The sequence below is a fragment of the Gymnoscopelus braueri genome, assembly GCF_963280865.1.
Source record: "Gymnoscopelus braueri genome assembly, chromosome: 8".
NCBI classification, from domain to species: Eukaryota; Metazoa; Chordata; class Actinopteri; order Myctophiformes; family Myctophidae; genus Gymnoscopelus; species Gymnoscopelus braueri.
The window spans coordinates 24,817,326-24,839,480 of NC_137609.1; the positions used below are offsets into that span (position 1 = coordinate 24,817,326).

Consider the following 22,155-nt stretch of genomic DNA (forward strand, 5'->3'; position numbering starts at 1 on the left):
AGACAGACAGACAGACAGACAGACAGACAGACAGACAGACAGACAGACAGACAGACAGACAGACAGACAGACGGACAGACGGACAGACGGACAGGGGCAAAAACATAATCCCTGCCTTCTGGCCATTCCGGACTGGTGGAGTAAAGAAGAAAAACTTGATCATGTGGCCCCCCTAGCAGTAGTTGTGGCCCTAAACAACAAATATAGGCCTATAGAGCAGGGTTCTCAACCAGGGGTTCGTGAACACATAGGGGCCGCTGGGCCGGTTCTGCAGGGGTTCACAAAATTCGGAGGAAAATAGGATAAAATAAATTATGAATAAATGAATATTGGGTTTTTTATTAACAATTCTGCACACAGTAGAATGTCAATAAAAAGTGTGTGACTGAGTATACAGTGACACAGAATTGTAATTGTTCACTACATGTATTAATATAGCCTACCCTTTTAAACTGGGAAATATCCTATTGGGCAAAACATTAAATCATAGGGGGTACTTAAAACCTCAGGGGTTCAGGGCTCAGAAAAGGTTGAACCCCTGGCATAGAGTGTTTATACCAGGGGCCAGCCCGGTCAGCAATACAAACAAAAGTAGCAGCTGATAAATATTTTCCACCATTTATAGGCTATTGACCTATATCTATCTACCTAAAAGAATTGGTCCAGATGAGAACAAGCTATCCAGATGTGCGGAGTGTGCTGTGTGGCAGGCACCACACCACCACACAGCACTATGATGAAGCCCCGGTGGGAGGAAGTCTCAATTCGTGGAGGCTGTTAGGATTTGCAAAGTTTCAAGTGGCCGCAGGGTAACCTTGAATGAAACAAGACGCACATCCAATGAGCTTCCCCAAACACACACCCCTCAAACACACACATGCATAAAGTCCACAGTCAGAGGGCAGAATAAGACTCAACACACAGGTGGAGGATGGGAATGGGTCATGACCAGGAGGAGTTTGCACTGAGTGGAATTATTTAGAGCTGCAGTGTTGTAGTAGAATATAGGCTACTGTGCTTGGGATTACCCTCTCATTTTGATCTGCGCCTCTCATCGATTTCTTTGTCAGATTGCATTTTCCCTGTGCTGTGGGTAATTTTTGCATTCTCTCTTGAATGCAAACATCGTCATGTTTATCAGGACAGCCTTTCTCCTCTATTTTGTAGCCTCACTCTCGAAAACCATTCATTGCATGGAAAGTGAGCTCTGCTTTCCACTTAGACTGGATAACCACAATTATGACAAGGGGAATTTTGACAACGCTGCGGATAATATTCTCAAAGGAAGTTGCGTTCTGAAAATACACGCGTTCCAGCAGGATTTGGTGCTCGATTTACGCCAAGATTCCAATTTTCTTGCTCCATCTGTCTCTACGCAACAAGACACGATCTTGGTTAACGATGTTGCCACCGATCTGAGCCGGTGTTTTTATTCGGGCTATGTAAACTCAGACCAATATTCATACGCAGCATTGAGCGTGTGCAAAGGGGTGCGAGGCGCCTTTGGTTACCAACAGTGGGAATATTTCATCAGTCCGGTCCAAAATGATACCATCGTGGACGGGAGCGCGCACACGATCCAGCGCCGGATCAAAAGTAACCTCAATGCCAACTCAACCTCCAGGTGCGCAGTGGACACTGGCATAAGTCCTGAGGTTGCCCGGTCCTTGGAGAAATACAAGCACCTTAAAAGTAATGACAATGTGACTGAAACGCTGCTGAAAGGCATGGGGAGATCGAAACGATTCGCTTCCATTCCCAGATACGTGGAGACGCTTGTGGTCGCCGATGAAGCCATGGCTGAGTTCCATGGAGACGACCTAAAACATTACCTCTTGACCTTGATGTCCGTGGCAGCTAGACTCTACAAACATCCCAGTATTCTTAACTCCATAAGTATCGTAGTTGTGAAGTTCGTGGTGCTAAGCGAGGTTGAAAAGGGACCCAAGGTGTCTGGCAACGCAGCGATGACTCTGAGGAACTTTTGCACTTGGCAGAAAAAGATGAACAAGCATAATGACAAGCATCCTGAGTATTGGGATACAGCAATCCTGTTCACTAAGCAGGTAAGGGTAGGCTTTGGATCAATGTGAGATTGTCTACAGTGGAGATGTTTATCTGGACAGTAGCCTAATTAAACATAAAGAGGGCCAATTCACCAATGATCAATGTAGATATTTTAATGGTGTTTTGGCAGATGTATTGTGTGTGTGTTCAGTAAGAAAATAATGATTAAAATAACTCTCAACCAGCATCCACCTGAATACTCTGTAGACCTATAATCAGTTATGATTGGTTGATCAAGAACAATGATCTAGTTTGCTGTCAGAAATGTAGGCCAACTGAAAACATCTGGTGACTTCAGATGCAATTTATAGCCTGTGTACACAATTAACTAATAGTTTTCTAGTTGAGCAGCCTTATTTTCTCAAGATGGTTCTTAGAGGGGTGATTTAAGAAAACACAATTATTTTGTGCACCTCTAGATATTTGGCCCATGACGCACGCAGGTCCAAGACAAAATCACTGCTATTGTTACTCAATGTCCAACTCTATGATACATGATCATCCATTAGCCTTTTGTCCTCTCGCCTAGATTTCATTCAACTGTAACAGGGGAGTCTTGGTGTACAGCTGGAGAAACAAACCAGCTGATACAGCTCACAGGTTTATTAACTCTTCTGTACCTGGATTAAGAGGTTGTTCCATGGTTCAGGAAGCTGTTATAGCTGGCAAGCATAAAAGGACAGCTGCAGATGCACTTAGAGTTTCTTAGATCTCTCCAGTAAAATGCAAGACTAAAATAACAGGATGACTTTTGGTAATCATCAATTATATGACATTACATACAATATCAAATCCCACAGCTAATTGTGTAGCATGGTGTGCTATCTAATCTATATCCAACTTAGAGTTTCACTGCCCTGAGGGATGCACTATAGGAAGTCTTACTTCTCTCAACCTTCCCATTCTTCCCCCAGCTGTGGGCTTTCCAGGCCGTCCCACCTCCTTGCCTGCTCCCTATTAAACAGACCCCTGAGGGAAGGAGAGGGGGGGGGGGGGGGGGGGGGGGTCCTACGTGCATGTTAGTGATGTCCTCTCCCTCTGTGTCTCTGCCTCATCTGTTGTTGGCTGTCTTCAACTAGCCACTCCAGAGCAGAACTTCTTCACAGCTGCATTAGCTCTGCAGTCTTGCCTCTCTTCATCACATTCTTCAGTTTTCTGCTCTGGTTGGCAGGTTGTTGTTGTATTTCCTGTTCATGTTCCTAAGTTCTCCCAAGCCACATTCTTTTACTCATGACACCTCAGATTACTTGTCTAGAAGATGACGTGAATATACACATAGTGTGACCCATTTCCCCCAAGGGATTATTAGCAAGGCAATTTTAGCTGATGTTAAAAAGATGTGGGGTGTTACCCATCTTTAGGTTCACATGGAGCACATGTGGATGTTATGCACTGTGGTCAGTTTACATGACAATGCTCATAAAAAAGGGATCATTCCTACGCACAGTGAGTCATAACTTGTTGCTGTATGAAACAGCCTGACACCTGGCAGCTGTTATTCACGTGAAGGTTATTTTTTAATAGTATTATTGTCCACTTTCAACATTGTAGGATTGTCAGTATAAGAATACAGAACAGCTTTGCTGTGGAACATAAACTCTCATGAAGTGTGTGAGTTTTCCAAAATGGCATGGTAAACAAAAGATTCTGTCAGAGACAGCACTTTGTGTGTGAAAACAGTTTATGGATATCTATGGAGAAAATTAATAGGAAGCACTGTAAAAGTTAACCAGTTAAGTCCCATAGACTTTGTCGTATGACAAATAGCTCAAAATAGCTATCTACAAGCTTATAACACATCGCGACACATTGTGAGCTATAGCTAGATCAGCAACTTTTTTGGGGAACATCTTTTTTATTTATTTTTTAATTAATTTAATTTAAATAAAAAATTTAACATTTGACCCAATTTTGAAGATTTGCCCAACGGACGCCAGGGTTAATGCTGTTAACAACAGGGGCACAACAAACACACAAGTAATGGAACATTAGGTGATGACACAGATGTGAGCAAAATGTAGCTCAGAATGCACAGGTTATTTGTCATGGATTGCAACACATGAGATCAGTTTCTGTAAAACTGGCTTTTGGATGTAAGCTGAGTGTCTGTTCTGTCCCAGCTATAATGTTACACTGTAAGCACACCATCAATCAGATTATGAAAGGAACTACCAGTTCCTGTCTTCAAAAAGAGGACCACATGCAGCTGAGATCGTTGGTGTTAAGTCTTTGGTTCTAATTTTTGTTTCTCTACCTTAAAAAAACAGTAGGCCAAGGAATACACTCCACCCCAAACTTTTCAAATCAGCCTCATGATGGTGTTACACCAAGCCGCTTTGCGCTTTGGCCAATAACTCTTGACCCTTAGATCGTATAATCAAAAAATGCATTTCCCTGGATTCCTTGGATCATGATGCAACTGCCCATATAGGAAACACATTTTTGCAACCTTTATTAAATGGTCACAACTGACACATTTCCATTTACACATTATGCATCTAGTAACTATTGGACAGAATGGACACAATGACCTCATTAAAATAATTAATGGAGCATTATTTGTGAAATAAAACACTCACTCAATAGTGTTGCATGCATATAAAAAGATTCACACCTTCCAGTCCAATGGTATCAACATTGGATATGGATAAGATACTGCAGTCATCAAACCTTCTTTGAGCAAAACCTGTCCTTGTCAAGTTTGTGCTCACCTGTGATTTGTTGTTGATTGAACGTATGCTGATCAGTGTAGATCATAGTTTTCTATGCAGATTCATGATGTGATGACATAGTTTTAGTCAGTGGTATTGTTTTTAGTGGTTTTCTATCTGACTTATATTAGTCAGAGGCACAGCCTCTGTCTACTGTTTACCAGCCCACAGTGTAATTTGTAGTTTTTATGAAGACCAACTCAGCTTTGTCCCCAGGCAGTTATGGTTTCCTTTAAACTCGGCAGCTTGCATGATTGTTCTATGAAGTTTGTTGCACATTTATTTTCTTAACTAAGCTACACAATATGTGCATTGTATGTGAATAGCCTTTCTTTCTCCAAAGCATTAGTAAGGGATTCTAGCCATAAACCTGGCACATTTATATTTCCCCAGAGGGAGGTGGCTGGTAATACTGTAACTCTATAGTTTCTTATTAATGTACACAATAGACCTGGGCTTAAGAGAAAAATAGAGCACAACTAAATATTTCCAGATCTCATAAACTATGCTTGTGATATTGGTGTTGCAGAGGCATTGTCCACTAGTCCAAATAATTTGTAGTATTTTTACTGCTCAACGACTAAATGAATTAAGTATTCGTTTTGAATGGACTCAAAGCTCTAGTATAAAGCCACTGGCAAACGCACCAATTTACAGGGTCCACCATTAAGTACATACTTATCTGTGCGCAGAATGTATAGAAATCAACAGCGGTGCCTTACTTTGCTGAGAGATATTTAACAGACATCTTTTGTATCAAATGGCAACATCAACACCAAAAGAAAAAGATAGATGACAGATGTGGGAAGTAGGTCATTGCAGAGAACAAACTCATTGACATGGCTGTTCCTTTCTTTTTGGTTTTTTTAGTCAATAAATGGTCCTGCATACGTCATCTGCACACATGAACACATCTGGACTGGATTTTCACTGGCCAGCAACTGTGCTTTATACTGTAAATAATTTGTCATAGTACTTTAGGTCTTCACTTTGCATGGTGTCTTAAATGTATGATCAAGAGGAACAAATCATCTTGGGGTTCGAGTGATTTAGTGTTGGAGTGAGATTGAGCAAATCGGTGCATTCTCTTCATCGGCTAGCCGTTACTGTCCTGTGTCTGGGGCTAGAGGCACAGCTCTGTTCAGGGATCGAGACAGAAGGGCGTTGCAGCATGGTGGTTACTCCAACAGTTGTCAGTGAGCCCTGTGATTAGGAGGTGCAGTCAACTGGTCCAAATGCATACACACTAAATTTGTGTTTAAAACGTTGTGTTTAAAACGTTGCGGTAGAGAAATAGGTCATTTGGAAACGTCTCTCTTGGTGTGGAAATGTTATGATTGGAGACAGTTACATTACCTCATATTAGAAGGTGAGTCCAAACATGCTTGTCCACTAAAAATAATTACGGACTGGGTGGCAAAATGCCTGGCCCTAGCACCATAAAACTGTTTCACAAACAATTATCACGCTGCTCTTAAGTGCAGCAAGCATGGGAAGTCGACACCACGATTAGTTGAGCCGAGGTTTTGAAGAACACAGATCAGTTAAAGGCTTGTTCAAAGTGCAAGTGTGAGCAGTACAGTATCTATGTTTCGTCCCCTTTCTAGGACCTTTGTGGAGCCTCCACCTGTGACACTCTGGGCATGGCTGACGTTGGCACCATGTGTGATCCCAAACGGAGTTGCTCTGTGATTGAAGATGACGGCCTGCCTTCTGCCTTCACTACTGCTCATGAGCTTGGTGAGTGTCATTCAACACCATCATACAGCACACGTTCTCGTAGACTTACTGTATACAGAGGCTATCTGGGAGTTGGATCGCCAGTTTGACCCTCGGGTCGCCCAGTCGTTATGTGTCGAAGTGTCCCTGAGCAAGGCACTTTGTTTAGTTTAGTTGAACTGTAAATAACCCACAAATCATACATGTTGGACAAAAAACATTCGAGGATAAAACACAGTAAGTCCAGGACTTATTTGTACAGTGGTCCCCTCACAAACAACAAAAAAGGGACAATCCACGTGTGTGGCAGTCAGCTATAAATAAAACCACAAACAAAACAAGAAATCACACAATGACAACAAAACAAGATAAAGATCAAACAAAACATAAAATAAAATAAAATGTAACTATAAACTATGTATTAATAACCGTTCCAACAGCCAATATTTAAATGTTCTCAATTTTAAATGTTTAAACAGTAACAGCTCCCCCTGTGTTCTCACCTGAGCCATCTGAGCTGCCATCTGCTGGGCAAATGCACAAAAGTAATTCCCCTACCAGAACCAGTAAATACTCCTTTTCCCCCATGTACTGATAATCATTGTCCCATCTATTCTAATCATGTAGTTTGTGGAAAGTGTCCGATCAGTGTTGAAAGACATGGTGTCTGACATCCCTGTCCTGTCCATCTGCTTTTCCTCGGCAGGCCATGTGTTCAACATGCCACATGACAACGTGAAGGCCTGTGAGGATGTGTTTGGGAAGCTTCAGGACAACCACATGATGTCCCCCACGCTTATTCAGATCAACCGCACCACTCCCTGGTCCCCTTGTAGTGCTGCCATCATCACAGACTTTCTAGACAGTGGGCACGGTGAGTCATTGGTACCCCTCGACTTCACAATAAATTAAATGTTAATTGATCTATTACAGGTCCATTTGGTTACCTTTGTACACTCTCAGAGTTAAATTAACTCTAATGATTTGACCAAAGACGGTAGGACGAAACCAAGACAGACCAACTTCCATTGATTTCAGTAAATCAAACTTTATTGTCATGTTCACACAGTAAAAAAAAGTAAAAGAGTGGGTGAAATTCTTCATTGTGCTCTCAGCATTGTATTGTTTAAAGTTTCCTGTATTTGTGTCATGTGGGTGCCTGCCCCTTTAGGAGACCAGAAGCAGGCCATGAGTCTCTCAATTGCAATGAAGAAGTGAACGTGAGCACAGATTATATACTTTTGCCAATTAAAGTCAATGAAGTACATTCTGGACCTGCTCTACACAAGACACATATTTTACAGACTGTCAAATAAGGAGGAAAGTATCTTTGCACAAGACCTGTCTGTGTCAGCCTCACACTCGTGAGATCTAGCAACACTGGTTATAGGACTTTAGCGAGAGCTAGGGCGATGGCACCCACTTATAGACCGGAAGTTATATACCAGTTCATACCTGGCAGACTTAGAATGAACTCTCTTCTCTATTAAGGATTTTTTGTTTTATTGCATGAGGTCTACTGCAAAGACTCTACAGGTAGAGATGATGGCCCTCACCTCACTTGATGGTAACAAAAAAAGAAAAAGAAAGATGTGCTTCAACAAACCGATTACATTGCAAGAGCACATGTTCTTCCTGACACTGACATAACCACAGAGATTTGTCTGTCATTGATAATATTTGCCACTGGATCCTGATATGCTTTAAAATGTTTGCTGTGCAGAGGCAAGCCTATTGACGTTGCATTGACATTTACATGTTTCAATTTATAAATGTTTCCTAATAATCAATTGAAATAATGTGATCAAGAGCGTTGCGTTGTTGTTCATTCTTTCATTAGTACATTCAGTATACACACTGTATCAGTGCTTGAAATGTGACATCGGTGTAACCTGCTGCACGATATTTTACATTTCCTCAAAGAATATACTGGAGAAGGACCGAGGTATCTGTAGAAATGCATTCTGTGGGTTGCAGAAGGATTGCCAAGCAGTGCAAACCACTGGACTTGGCCTCAGAACCCTGCTAACTTTTATTTAAATCTGTTCTGCATCTGTCCCAAATTAGAGGGGTTGTTCTAGGGAGAGCCACCACAGTGGTTTGGACAGCGAGGTGCAGTGCCCAACATTTCCCATGCAGGTTTACTCAAAATAGAATGACTGTCTGCTGTCCTTTTCAGAGAATCCTTCAGAAAAGAAAAACACACACTGATGCATTATATAAAACACTTGATTTGACTGTCAGGACATTGTTCACTTCCAGGGAATGTTTTCTACGTCATGAAATCAAGAGTTAATCTCATAAAGTTGGTTTCCCTTATAGAAGTAAAGCCGCAAATACTTCAAAAAGGAGTGGCTGTTTTGGGGAAAAAACATGTCACCACACTTTGGTGCAGTACGAGATGTTAGTTTTTGCAACAAATTTTCTGCCAATGGACATAAACCACCAATAAACACAGCCATGGTCTGATGATTTGTCATTAGAGTGGGAGAGCAGAGTTTGTTTTCATTTCATTCTGCTTACTGTGTGTTCATTTTCTATTTCATTTTCTATCACGAATTTGACAGCACACTTGTGCTGCCGCCTGCCAAACTACTACACAACAACAAAATAAGTACGTTACAGTATAATGAGCTGAAAGAAAGCAACAGCACTTTTTTTCACCAGGAAAACCACTTATTTCTGAAGTGTGAATTCCCCTTAAGGGTGAGAAGTTGGGAGTTCCAAGTGTTAAAATACCACCACCTACAACCCCGCTCTTTCTCTGATGCTGGTCTTTCATGTTTCCCAAACACCTGCTCGTCAAACCCTAACCACTATATTAGGCTGTTCCTGGAAAGGACGGTGTCTCTTTTATTGTAATGTTAACCCTTGCACCTCAAAACCTCAAACACAAGACTGATGACTGTCACCCAACAAGAGCGAGAGTTAAACAAGAGAGCTTGGGGGTGCGTTTAGGCTGATTGATGTGTGTCCATTCTGTTTGGTATACTGAACCATCAGCAGTATCTAAAGAAGCTTTTTTAAATTATTACATGATTCCATTACACATTACATGGTGTTGCTGCTGTTTAATTCGGACCCCCCCAAAACATACATTACTCTGACACAAAACACCTTTGTTCCAAAAGTACTGAAGACAATAAACTTCACTGATCTCAGACAGTAAAATAGCAAAAGTCCCAGTATTGGTGGGTGCTTTGGTTACTTAAAAAAGTATACATTAAATTGGACTATAGTCACACTCAGTCTCTCCCATCCAGGTGAGTGTTTGCTGGACCAGCCCCAGAAGCCCTTGGCCCTGCCTGATATACTTCCCGGAAGTGCATACAGCCTAGAGCGTCAGTGTGAGCTGGCGTTCGGAGACGGTTCAAAGCCTTGCCCCTTCATGCAGCCACCGTGTGGCCGTCTGTGGTGCACAGGAAAAAACAATGGCCAGCTGGTGTGTCAGACGCGACACTTCCCCTGGGCAGACGGTACAAACTGTGGGGACGGCCAGGTCTGCATCAGGGGGGTCTGTTCTGACAAGCAGGGGGTCTATGATGTTAGGGTAAGCCTACTACGAAATGTCTGTGCATGTATGCACACACACACACACACACACACACACACACACACGCATGCACATGATCACACACACACACACACACACACACACACACACACACACACACCACACACACACACACACACACACACACACACACACACACACACACACACACACACACACACACACACACACACACACACACACACACACACACACACACACACACACACACACACACACACACACACACACACACAGTTATCAGTAGACCTATCATAGCGTTCCAAAAGCTGTCTGAGTGGTGTAAAATGTGTCACCTGTATGAAAATACTGTAGACTGAGGTGTAATGAAGCAAGACCTATAATGTACTGTTCCCTGTCTCCCTACTTTAGGTGGATGGGCGTTGGGGGAAGTGGGGTTTGTTTGGATCCTGCTCACGCACATGTGGAGGAGGTGTACAGTTGGCTAAAAGGGAGTGCAACAACCCAGTTCCATCAAACGGGGGTAAATACTGCCAAGGGGTGCGGGTCAAATACCGATCGTGCAACCTAAACCCCTGCCCTGACACAGGTACGAGTTGCTGAAAACAGACAAGTATGTTGGAGGATGTTTTCCCCCCGGGGTTTGAATCACCTCTTGACCTCCTGCACCTTCCTTCCCCGTTGTGTTTGCAGGTAAGAGCTACCGCGAGGAGCAATGTGAGGTCTTCAACGGCTACAATCTCAACACGAACCGTCTCACTCCCTCCGTGGAGTGGGTACCAAAGTACTCTGGCGTGTCCCCCGAGGATAAGTGTAAGCTCATCTGCAGGGCCAACGGAACCGGGTACTTCTACGTCCTGGCACCCAAGGTGAGCAGGTCCACCAAAGCTGTCTTACGTTGCACCCATGAATTAAGCTTCAGTATCGTTGCTGTCAGATGGAAACCTTAACCTTGTACCTCCGAAACTGTTTCTTTGCAGGAAATGGAAAAAAGAATCTGTGTTCCAATGGATCCAATGTAGTTATCATTTAGCCATAAGCTATTGTTAATACGTTTCATTGGTTCTATATTTATAAAACCCACAGACAACCACTTCTACTTTCGCTTTTAAAAAAAGTCACAAATAAAAAAGAATAGCCGATCTACAAGCTCACAATGCGTTGTGACGCGATGTGACGTGTTGTGAGGTGGTAGATCGGCTATTTGTACAGTAATTTTAGTGTGACACTGTAGTATGACAAAGTAGGGCATTAATTTACGGAAACACATATAACGTTTAAATATGTTTCTGCCCAACAGCAACGATATGTCAGCGTTGATCAAATTCATTAGTTGGTTAGTTTATCCTTGCAGTTTTATTTATAATAATCTATTGCAGATATACAGTAGTCTCATTGAATATATTTATTTTCATCTCAAAGAACCTCATACAGACGTAGAGAATTTAATAATAATAATGGAGAACAATACTGAAGCCAAGTACACAGTCTACATACAGTACATGTACATCATCTGTCAGCCTCCAGGATCAGAGAGCAAGACAGGAATGAAGAGGGGGAGGAGAGAAGGCTTATCTCTGTGTAGAGTGAGCCTGAGCAGGCATTGCATGCATAGAATCAACCCATGGTCCACGTTTCACACCATTATGTCATCGGAAGAGGAGCTGATAGGATACTATTTACTGGACATTATATTCTATGCAGTTTATCATACTGTAGATTACTTACTGTATGACATGGTTTCACTTGGGCCTCTTCTATTATGGCATGTGGTGGGAGTGTGGTGTGAGGATGTCAGGCTCAACGTGCTCAATTACATGTTTAGCTAACTTATCCAATTCCGTGTTAGGGCCCTGACATAAAATAGATATTAAAAATAAATAAAAATAGATATAAAAGTAGTATACAGTAGATGGGTTTGAAGCACACTACTCACACAGCACGTGTGTGTACTGTTCAGTAATTACACACAGCCACCTACTTTACTGATCACCATCCACCTACGTTACCAACCTCACAACGCAGCAACGCATTGTGAGGTTGTAGCTCTGCAATTTTTGGCATGCAACGCCACCGTGCGGCAAATTCGTAATCAGACTTTACTGCTATGATTACCATAATCAACGCATCTTCATATCAAACTAACGCGTCATGAACATGTTTTCAAACACCTAATCCGGGACTGTTAAATGAACGCGCACGTTGGTGCACACGCTTGACTTTGGACTCGGGACACCCATCTTGAAACCGGTACAATACTGGACAAGCCGACCTGTACATCTGGTCACCGTAACAGTAACACAGAAACACAGAAACACAGAGTTGCTATGAATGTTAATATCCATTTGATAGTTTCCTTTTTCCATGGGCTGATACGTCTGGTGACATCTAAAACTGGGTACAAAAAAAGAAAAGAAAAAAAGAACTCCACTGCAGAAACGATGCAAAAACTTTAGGGCGGTCCTTTATAGATTCTGTTTGTTATATGTGTTGTTCTATGTTATATGTTATGCCATAACTGACTCACAATAACTTGTAACTATAATCTTCCACAGTGTCCTAGTAGTGTATATAATCATGGCAATGTAAAAAAAATAGGTACTAGTTTGAAGCCTTACCTGGGTAAAGAGATGTAAAAAGAAAATACATTTGGCTATTTGCAGACCAAATACAGAGACAACTTAGGTCAAGTTTACTAAGAATAGAGTGTTAACAAAAGTACATTTGTGTACTAAAGGTGGTGGATGGGACCTCCTGCTCTCCAGACTCACCAGGGGTGTGTGTCCAAGGGAAGTGCATCAAAGCTGGCTGTGATGGGAAACTGGGCTCCAATAAGAAGTTTAACAAGTGTGGAATCTGTGGCGGTGACACCAAGGGCTGTAAGAAGGTGTCAGGCCTCTTCACCAGACCTATGTAAGTGAATCCCTCACTTTGTTGAGATGCAGTAGACCAAAGGTCTTAGCAGAATGCTTCTCAGTGATGTAAATCTAGGGGATGCAGAGTGGCAGGGCAGCGCCCGGGCACACAGCATCGTTCTCGTTAGGTCGGGGCATGGGCACCTCTTTGCTGTTGCCACACACTTGATAACTTGCTCTGAATATACTGTATGTGACAATCTACTTGTCATAGATTATTATTGCTATTATTAACCTCCACTTTCATCACCATATAAGTTGAAAGGTCATAATTAAATCTTTCGCACTAATGAGCCAGAGGAAAGTAATTTTGGCCTTTTCGATGAGAATGGGTACTAATGCTACTCTTTACGAATAATTCAATCATATAATGAACTTGAAATGAATTGATAATTCAGTAATTAACAGCATCATTGTCGGTGTGAATGCACCGGGGTATGTTTTGTCATGCAGAAACGGCTACAACTTTGTGGTCATGTTGCCAGTGGGCGCCGCCAACGTCGACATCCGTCAGCGGGGCTACAAAGGCATGGTGAGAGACGACAACTACCTAGCAGTGAAGAACAGTTACGGAGAGTACCTGCTAAATGGGAACTATGTGGTGTCTGCAGTGGAGCGGGACATCATAGTGAAGAACAGCCTGCTGCGCTACAGCGGCACAGCTGGCGTCTCTGAGACTCTGCAGGCCGTCAAGCCCCTGGGAGAGTTCCTGACAGTGGAGGTACTGTCGGTGGGCAAGATGACCCCCCCTCGCATCCGCTACTCCTTCTACCTGGCCCGTGACAGCAAGGAGGACAGGACTCTGAAAAAGGAGGGTCGCTCGCGCTCCTCTAACAGCGTCCTGGCTGAGGACGGTGTCAAGGAAACGGGCGAAGACGTCCTGAAGAAGCCCTCCTACAGCAAGGATAGGCTTGAACCTGGGAAGTGGATATCCACGGGGTGGGACCAGTGCTCTGTGACCTGCGGAAATGGCCTCCAGAGGAGGATGGTGCAATGTCTGCAGCCAGATGGGAAGCCGGGGTTAGACTGTGATCCAGCGAAAAGGCCGTCAGCCACAAGGGCTTGCGGAGACCCATGTCCTGAGTGGAATATCGGTGAGTGGACGCCCTGCTCCAGAACCTGTGGGAAGGGCTTCAAGAGGCGGCCATTGCGCTGCGCCACGCAAACTGGGCTGCTGCTCCCCAGGGACCATTGCACTGGCACTCGCAAACCACAGGAGCTGGACTTCTGTAACCTAAGACCTTGCTAGTGACTAAAACCTCTGACCATGTACTGTAGTAACCCCTTTTGATTGGACCGACAGGAAACCACCAACCACCAATAAGATTCACACACTGAAATCTGTCTGTTTGATGCAAGTGTTTCCATTTGCAACATGGGGCCGGTGAAAGAGGCTGGAGGAGCACTTGCTTGGAAGAGTAGAGATGATAACACAGGGAGTAAAAGTTGCAGATCCCTCAATGCAATTACTCTCACTAGACAGCATATCACACCATATGACAAATTTTGAATGCAGATTTCTAGTTTGACTGGGGATGTGCAAACAGATCAATGCAGCTTTATAGTAAGGAATTTGAGATCTGGTTGACCATTCAATTGTTAATTTTGTATTTTGAAAACATCTGTAACATCAGAAAAAATCTACAACTCTACAAAATATAATGCACAATACTTGATATGGCGAGGAAGAAATATCTTTTTAAATGTGGAGAATTTTAATTTAAACACTTTCACCCTGGCGCCCCTATTTTGGGCCTGTCATTATAGGTGATAGTTTTCAAAAATGTCCATCACATTTCAAAACTTTCAACAATTAAAAAAAAAAAAAAAATTGGCTGAGGGGGCGGAGCCAAAAGTACACCCTGCGTATGTCACTGATCACATGACCTCAATCAATTATCCTTTTCTAGGCAACACAGAAGGGGGGGGGGACTTTTTTCTTATTTCCACACAACAGCTCTAAGGTGTATTAAAGACATAGTTCAATGTTGAAAATGAGTGGTCTTCCCCTTTAAGTGTTTAAATCGGTACAGTTGGTTTTAAAGGAAACAGTGAAAATATAACGACGCAGGTTGTGCTGAAAGTCGACAATGATCATGTCACTGCTGAATTTCCATGGTGCCTCTTGAAATCTTTAAACACTCAAATGAACACAGCATGTATTCTATAATACACATAGCAGTGTTTTCCTTGCTGTAGTTTTTTATTCATACCTTCTGCACTGCTGCTACCCCAAGTTTTTTTTTCTTCTTTGTATCGATCCAAATTAGGTCAGGGAGAGAGAGAGAGAGCTACCACAGCATCATGTTCTAAACAGTTCACTCCAAGAATTTTAACATGAGCGGGGGAAAAAAGCCTAGCTTTATAATTTTTAACAATAACAAAATGGTACAATGGACCCTTGTGTTTCTTCTCTTGTACTCTCCAAATGAGGGAGAAATCACCTGTGCTGTGTAGACGGTGACTTTCTGCAGACTTTGCTCTGAAACAGTCATGGAAACAGTTAAAAATAGAAATCACACTGGTGGCGTTTGAACAAGCTGGACACAAAACAGGGCAGGAAACACTGACCACTCCAATGGCTTGCTGTGTGTCAGCTGGCATGGTAGCTATAGCTCACGGTGATGTCACCAGGCTACACCCCATGTTGGACTGCTCAGCTAAGATATGACTTGGTCTGTAATGTGACTCTTTGTGACTCCTCTGCCACATTCAACCTCTGTCTTTTGGCTCTTTTCGACTACGAAAGGTAACCCAGAACCTTCCATCACCTGAAACTTTCCAGAACCTGTGAAGTTCTGTGATAGTTTTTTGTTTACGTTTCCATTATAAGCAGAACTGCTCCTAAACGGGGAGGTACGTCATAAAAAAAAAGCTCACAGCGCGTCGTTTCGCAGCGTCGCATCGCTATTTTTGAAAATGTTTGAGTTCCGGGTTCCCAGAACTCAGGGTTACAGTAGTACCATCTCCTGAGCAGGGCCCAAATTAGGTTCCGAGAACCTTATCTGAAACCGAGCTGTAGCGTATGGAAATAAACCCAGAACCTGTGAAATACTTCACAGTTTCATTAGTTCTTGTAGTCGAAAAGAGCCATTTGTTTCTCTTCTCTTGGTGCCTGCATCATTTGACCAGAACTATCGTCTCCTCGGTTCATAATGTTCAGCCAGTGCTGCAGCTCCATTAAGTTGTGCCTGTCAGGCACAGTTGCCATAGATCATTTATTACCGATGAAACGATAAAGTGGAGGGGGGGGAAATTGGCAAGGTTGTACAGAATGTGTGTTTCACTGGACCACCTCGTTCATGGCCCCACAGCCTGAGCCAAACTGTTCTTTCTGCACACTTGATGAAATCCCTGTAATCCATTATATTCTTGTTTTGGTTCTTAATGGGGCTACATTGTGCAACTAAAAGATGGTTCCTGTATTACTTGGAACCATCTTTGCACTTTTTTTTTACAGCAAAAGAATCCAATGACCTGCACAGGCTGCCTTGTATACCATGTATACATCCAATCAGCTAGTGCAAATAAGCAATGTAAATACTTTTTTCATATTTTTGTCTACGCTGGCATTTGCAGTTGTCTTTGACTTCAGTATATTTATTCCAAATAAAATAATAAATGAACAACATGAATTGATACAGTATGTCTGGATTTTTCACTTTTGTAGCCATGATGATATGGTAGTCAAATTAAGTCTGTGCTTAGTCAGCATTCCTTGGCTAAATACAAATGTAAGAAAAATAAATAAAATAATTATAAAATCTTGGTGCAAAGGTGATATGATTTGTCAGCATGTGTTGGTTTTGCAGCATTCCAGACTTCAATCTTTGTTTCTCCATGCTCTCAATCAAACAGTCAAAGTTGTCGAAACAGTTTAGAAGTAGGTCAAAACATGCACCTGCAAATATGTTCCTGTCTTTTTTTTTCTTTTTCTTCTCCAAATTTTCTGTTTCAAGTTCTTCTATGCAAGTGTGTGCAATGTTGAGGCACAAATATGACACAAGTCAGCACATATGACAGACTGAGTTCTGTGGACACAGATAAGAAATACTTGGAGGTATTTTCTAAAACTGCATTTCCATGTCAAACAGAGGTGGAAGAAATAAAGCAATATAAAACTACTCTACAAGTAAAAGTCTTGAATAAAAATTTTGACTAGTAAAAGTACAAAATTATTGACATAAAATATACTTACAGTACCAAAGTGAAAGTACTCAATCTTTTCAAATTGTGTCAAAATCTCTTCGAAAATAGCTGATCTAAAAGCTTGTGACGCATCGCGACACATCGTGAACTTGTAGATCAGCTATTTTTGAATACAATAAATATAAAATAGGTTTTAATTGGTTAATGTATGTTTTGTAAAAATCTAAATCTACAAAGTAACTTTGGGTTACTTACCAAAGTAACAAAGTAAAGTTTTCAAATAATGTAGAGGGATAAAAATGCAATATTTTCCTCTGAGATATATGGAGTAGAAGAATAAAGTAGTGAATTATGAACATCTCAATTAAAGTAAAAGTACCTCAATATTGTACTTAAGTACAGTACTAGTAAATGTACTTAGTTACTTTCCGCCACTGCAAACAGCAGATACTGACATGTCAGTGACGAGGACTTGTCTGACCTACATAAGAGTCGAATGAGGCAAAACTGGAAGGCAGGCAGTGAGAGTGTTTATTTGCTCCCCAAGTTGGCTTGTGCTTGGGCTCATGTTGGTATCTAGTTGCAGGCCTGATAGATTTCAGAATGCCAGACTCCTTATCAAGACGAACGTTTGGCTCCTTTCACATTATGTTTTTGATCCAGAGAAATAAATCTGATACTTCTGTGAGGCCCAGTTACATGCAAACTTTAAAGTTAATTAAATTAAATGTTCTCAGTCCCAAAACAGTGTTCAGCCTTCCTAATATACAAAGCATGTCTCTTGAACTGATACAACTCCTTACTGTACACCATAGTAACTGCCAACTGGCTCCACACTACAGAAACAGTTTTGCCTTTAAAGGAGAAAACCTTCTTTACTAACGATCCCTGATACCATCCTGTTTCATTAATCACATGCATATTTTTTTATTCATCCAAAAGGCTGCAACAACGTGTCATTTTGGATCCCTGAGGTTTTGCCCAAATCATGATTTGAATTTGTCGAAGCATAAATTAGGCATAAGGATGAGAGGATGGAATGAGAAGAGGCCAAACCGTTGGAACAGAGGGACATTTTGACCTCATTAGAGCATCCATGTTTACTGTTTAAAGGAACTGTTTAAAGGAACTGACCCACAAATCCTGATTTTCCTCCCATTTTACACCCCCACCCCCTCGCCAAAAAACCCTTACCCTTAATTGGTGAAACCACCGAAAAATAGTCAACAGCTGGGGGCTTTCTGGAGATAATTAGGGTCAGGAAGCCAAAGACTAGATTCTATGTGGGTTATTCCGCCTGATCAATGTCAGATTCCTGTTTTTGTGGTTCTTGCTGAGTCAGATCGTCTGTGGGCCACGAAAAACCATTTGAAAGATGTTCTAAACGCTGAAAGAAGTGCTTTGTGTGAAGTTGATGGGATGCTGAGTGGGTACAATGTCACTGCAGGACCCAATGGGCGTCCTCATTAATGCACAACATCTCTGAGGAGGTCTGCTGACTGTGCAGCAGGAACACGATCAGTCTGCAAACAATACTGATGACAGATTCCCGGCTGACTTCCTCCCAACTGATTCATCTAAGTCGGGCTGTGTGGTCTAATATGTTCACAATGTATACATGTGACCTACTTTATTATTATTATGTTTTCTTTACCACTTAAACCCTAGAGTCTAGACTTCGCAAAATGGACCTGAGTTGGCTCTGTAGTTGAAGCACTTTTTTCTGTCTACTCTACAGAAAATCAGTTTGCCAAAAATAGCCGATCTACAAGCTCCCAACGTGTCCCAACTATGCGTTGTGAGCTAATAAAAAAAGAGCTAATGTTAGAGCTAAAAAAAGAGCAAAAAAAAAAAGCTAATGTTCCCCCCAGAATATGGATGTTGGGGTTCAAGTGGTTAATATTTGTTTCTCTCAAACCTTTGACCAGACATCAAACATTGGGGTTTCTGAACATATACTGGCATGCTGTGGTGGACATACATTTCCCTTTCTTTATTCTTCTTCTTTTTACTGCATGGCTCTGCAGGAGGGTAGCCGGCTGTAAGAGGGTCGGTCTCTCTCTCTCTGTGTGTGTGTGTGTGTGTGTGTGTGTGTGTGTGTGTGTGTGCGTGCGTGCGTGCGTGCATGCGTATGTGTGTTTACAGAGCTTATCTGGCAAGCCACTGGACCCATCAGCGGCAAACTTCGTATGCACACTGCCAGTAGGCCAATGACGCATTTCCACTTTTCTCACATAATATTATGTTTTATACTTATTGAAATATTTAACTTGACCAATTAAATGAAATTACATAAAAATATGTCAGATCACATCTATGCATCAAAGGTTTTGTGACATGGGACCCTCAGTCATCTCGTAACATTTAAATATAAATGTTCATAATGAGGTCATAGGGAACTCTATGGGTAGAATATCAACACAAATATTGATATACAGTACAGTAGAGCCATTGCAAAAGTAACACAATATTAGCTCAGTAACTTGGCACCACCCCAAGCCCTGAACACCTGTGATATGGAGATGTGTCCTTGACCTAGCTTGGTGGGCTTAATAGGAGAGGAAGCATAAAATGGATCAGAGAGGGTCCATATGGTGTGGATTTTAGGTGGTTTGAACATATCTTGCACTTTGGGAAAATAAGAATGATTTTGTTGTTTTGTTTTTAACCACTTAAGCCCTATTTTAGTCAGTACGACGATGTCGCACAGTAATAGCAAACATACAAGAGATTTAGTATAGAGTCAAATTAGTCAAATAAAAGGAAAAGGGAACAATAACTGAATGCACAGTAGGGAGGCCAACAGTAAAAAGTTGCATTCAGGATTTTAAAATGTAGGACAGTCCCAGAAGAACAGTAATGAGTGTACCCAGTAATCTTCACAATTTAGCCATCGTTTATAGTTTAGAGATAAAATATATGAAAACTTAGACAGAATTTAGACAAAATGTAGCTGTGCACAGTGTCAGTGTTCAAAACACAATACGTTTGCCAGAATGCACTGCAATGCAGATGTTTGAATGCAATGAACTGTTGTTTCAGTGCAGCTGTATGATAAATAATTTAATGTTTCATTTAAAGTCCCCCTCCACAGGCACGTCAACCATAGAGCATCAGAATTCAATCTGGGGTTTCATATTCCATTTACTCTAATCAAGGTCTCAGAATGAAGAGAAAGATAAACTAGAACCATGTGTGTCTTTATGAGAGGGAATATGTTAAGTACGGAGTGGGGGGAGTGGTTTGGAGATCTTACATTTATTCTCTACGCAAGGCTATAATTTGGATCACAAAGGGAAAAAAAACTAATGCCAAAATATGGCATTAATCATGTAGTTGTGATCAAAGTTTCAGAGTGTTTATATTCGGTAGAAGAGCAGCTACTTTGACCACACATACTGTAGACAGTCAGAGATGGGTAGTATTTTAAATACGTACATGTATTTGAAATAGGTATATCAAATCATTGTTTGTAATTTTGTATTTGGCTGTACTGATTAGCTTATCCACCCTCAGAACAAATTCAACCAAATGAGAGGCAGAGTAGGGCGGGTCTTGAGACATACTTCATATCACCTTGCCTCAACTAGTGAATGAAGCCTCATGGAAACGTCCTTATACATTAAAGATAGTTTACTTTTGTGATAACCAAATTACTGCATAACCGATAAATGGTCAGAAGGTCTAATATTTGATTATTTAGGATTCTATGTGTCAGTGCCTGTTCAGTATCCTAGAGTCGGTATCCTGGTCAGTATCCTGGTGTCAGTATCCTGCTCAGTATCCTGGCATCAGTATGGGTGCATCCACACCTGAGATACAAGTTGACGCTAGTTGTCGCAAGCCCTTGTTCCGGTTCCGGCTAGTTCTGCCCGTTACTCAATGAAAACCAGAACCCGGATATGCGCTTCAGACGCGCATCGGGACGGTCTTTATAGGTTGTCCCATAACATGGGAGTGGATGGGACTTCCGATGACTTGTATCTTATGTGTGGATGCACCCTATCATGGTCCTGGTGTCAATATCCTGGTGTCAGTATCCAACTCAGTATCCTGGTGTCAGTAGTATCATGGTCCTGGTGTCAATATCCTGGTGTCAGTATCCTGGTGTCAGTATCCAGCTCAGTATAGTGGTGTCAGTATCATAGTCCTGGTACCAGAATCCTGGTCAGTATCCTGATGTCAGTATCCTGGTCAGTATCCTGGTATCAGTATCCTGGTGTCAGTATCGTGGTCATGCTTTATTGTCTCCGCCAGGCCGAAAGGCATGGCGAGAGAGTATGTTTTCTACCCCGTCCGTCCGTCCGTGTGTCCGTGTGTGTGTGTGTGTGTCCGTACGTCCGTCCGTCCGTCCGTCTGTGACCAGCTAATCTCCGGCACCGTTGTCTTGATCGCAGCGAAACTGTGCACACACACTCCCTGGATGCCAATTCAGAACCTTTACCCCAAATTTTTCTCATGGGCCTTTTATAGCTCCACCAGGAGGCCGATTTGTGCAAAACATATTTTTTGACAGTACTCCTACAGATTTTGTCCAAAAATCACGCAAATCGGTACACAGTATCTCTATAGTCATTAAACGAAACTGGTCTTTCAGATTTCTCATATTCCATCCTGATTGGCTAAAAATGTCTTCCAAAGTTTGCAGGAGTGCTCCGTTTTGAACAAAATGCCTCAAATCATGAACCCAGCATGCAATTTCCGTGAAATTTTGCACGCACATTTCCATTAGGCCGAGGAAGAACTACCATTTCAAATTGTTCAAATCAGCCTCATGGTGGCGCTATAACAGGCCGATTCGTGTTTTTACCTATAATTGCACCGATCTGTGTAAAACTTTGTATGCACACTCCCTAGAGGTCAAGGAAAAACCTTTGCCCTGCATTTTTCACATCTGCCTTTTATAGCGCCACCAGGAGGCCGACTTATGTAAAACACATTATTTTATACTACTCCTTCCAATTTTATCAAAATTTCACGCAAATTGGTACACATGATCTCTATAGTCATGTGATCACGACGGATGTGTTTGATTTTTCATATTCCATACTGATTGGCT

At 41.9% G+C, this 22,155-nt stretch overlaps 1 protein-coding gene across 1 annotated transcript; it reads left to right on the top strand.

Moving 5' to 3' along the window:
- The first annotated feature begins 878 nt into the window (after window positions 1-878).
- adamts15a (ADAM metallopeptidase with thrombospondin type 1 motif, 15a) lies at window positions 879-16,678 on the top strand. The gene is made up of 8 exons (XM_080434689.1): window positions 879-2,066; window positions 6,386-6,518; window positions 7,204-7,371; window positions 9,761-10,047; window positions 10,444-10,621; window positions 10,726-10,901; window positions 12,770-12,945; window positions 13,401-16,678. The coding sequence occupies exons 1-8, from the start codon at window positions 1,131-1,133 to the stop codon at window positions 14,194-14,196; spliced, it is 2,850 nt and encodes a 949-aa protein (XP_080290815.1). The 5' UTR covers window positions 879-1,130; the 3' UTR covers window positions 14,197-16,678.
- The last annotated feature ends 5,477 nt before the right edge of the window (window positions 16,679-22,155 follow it).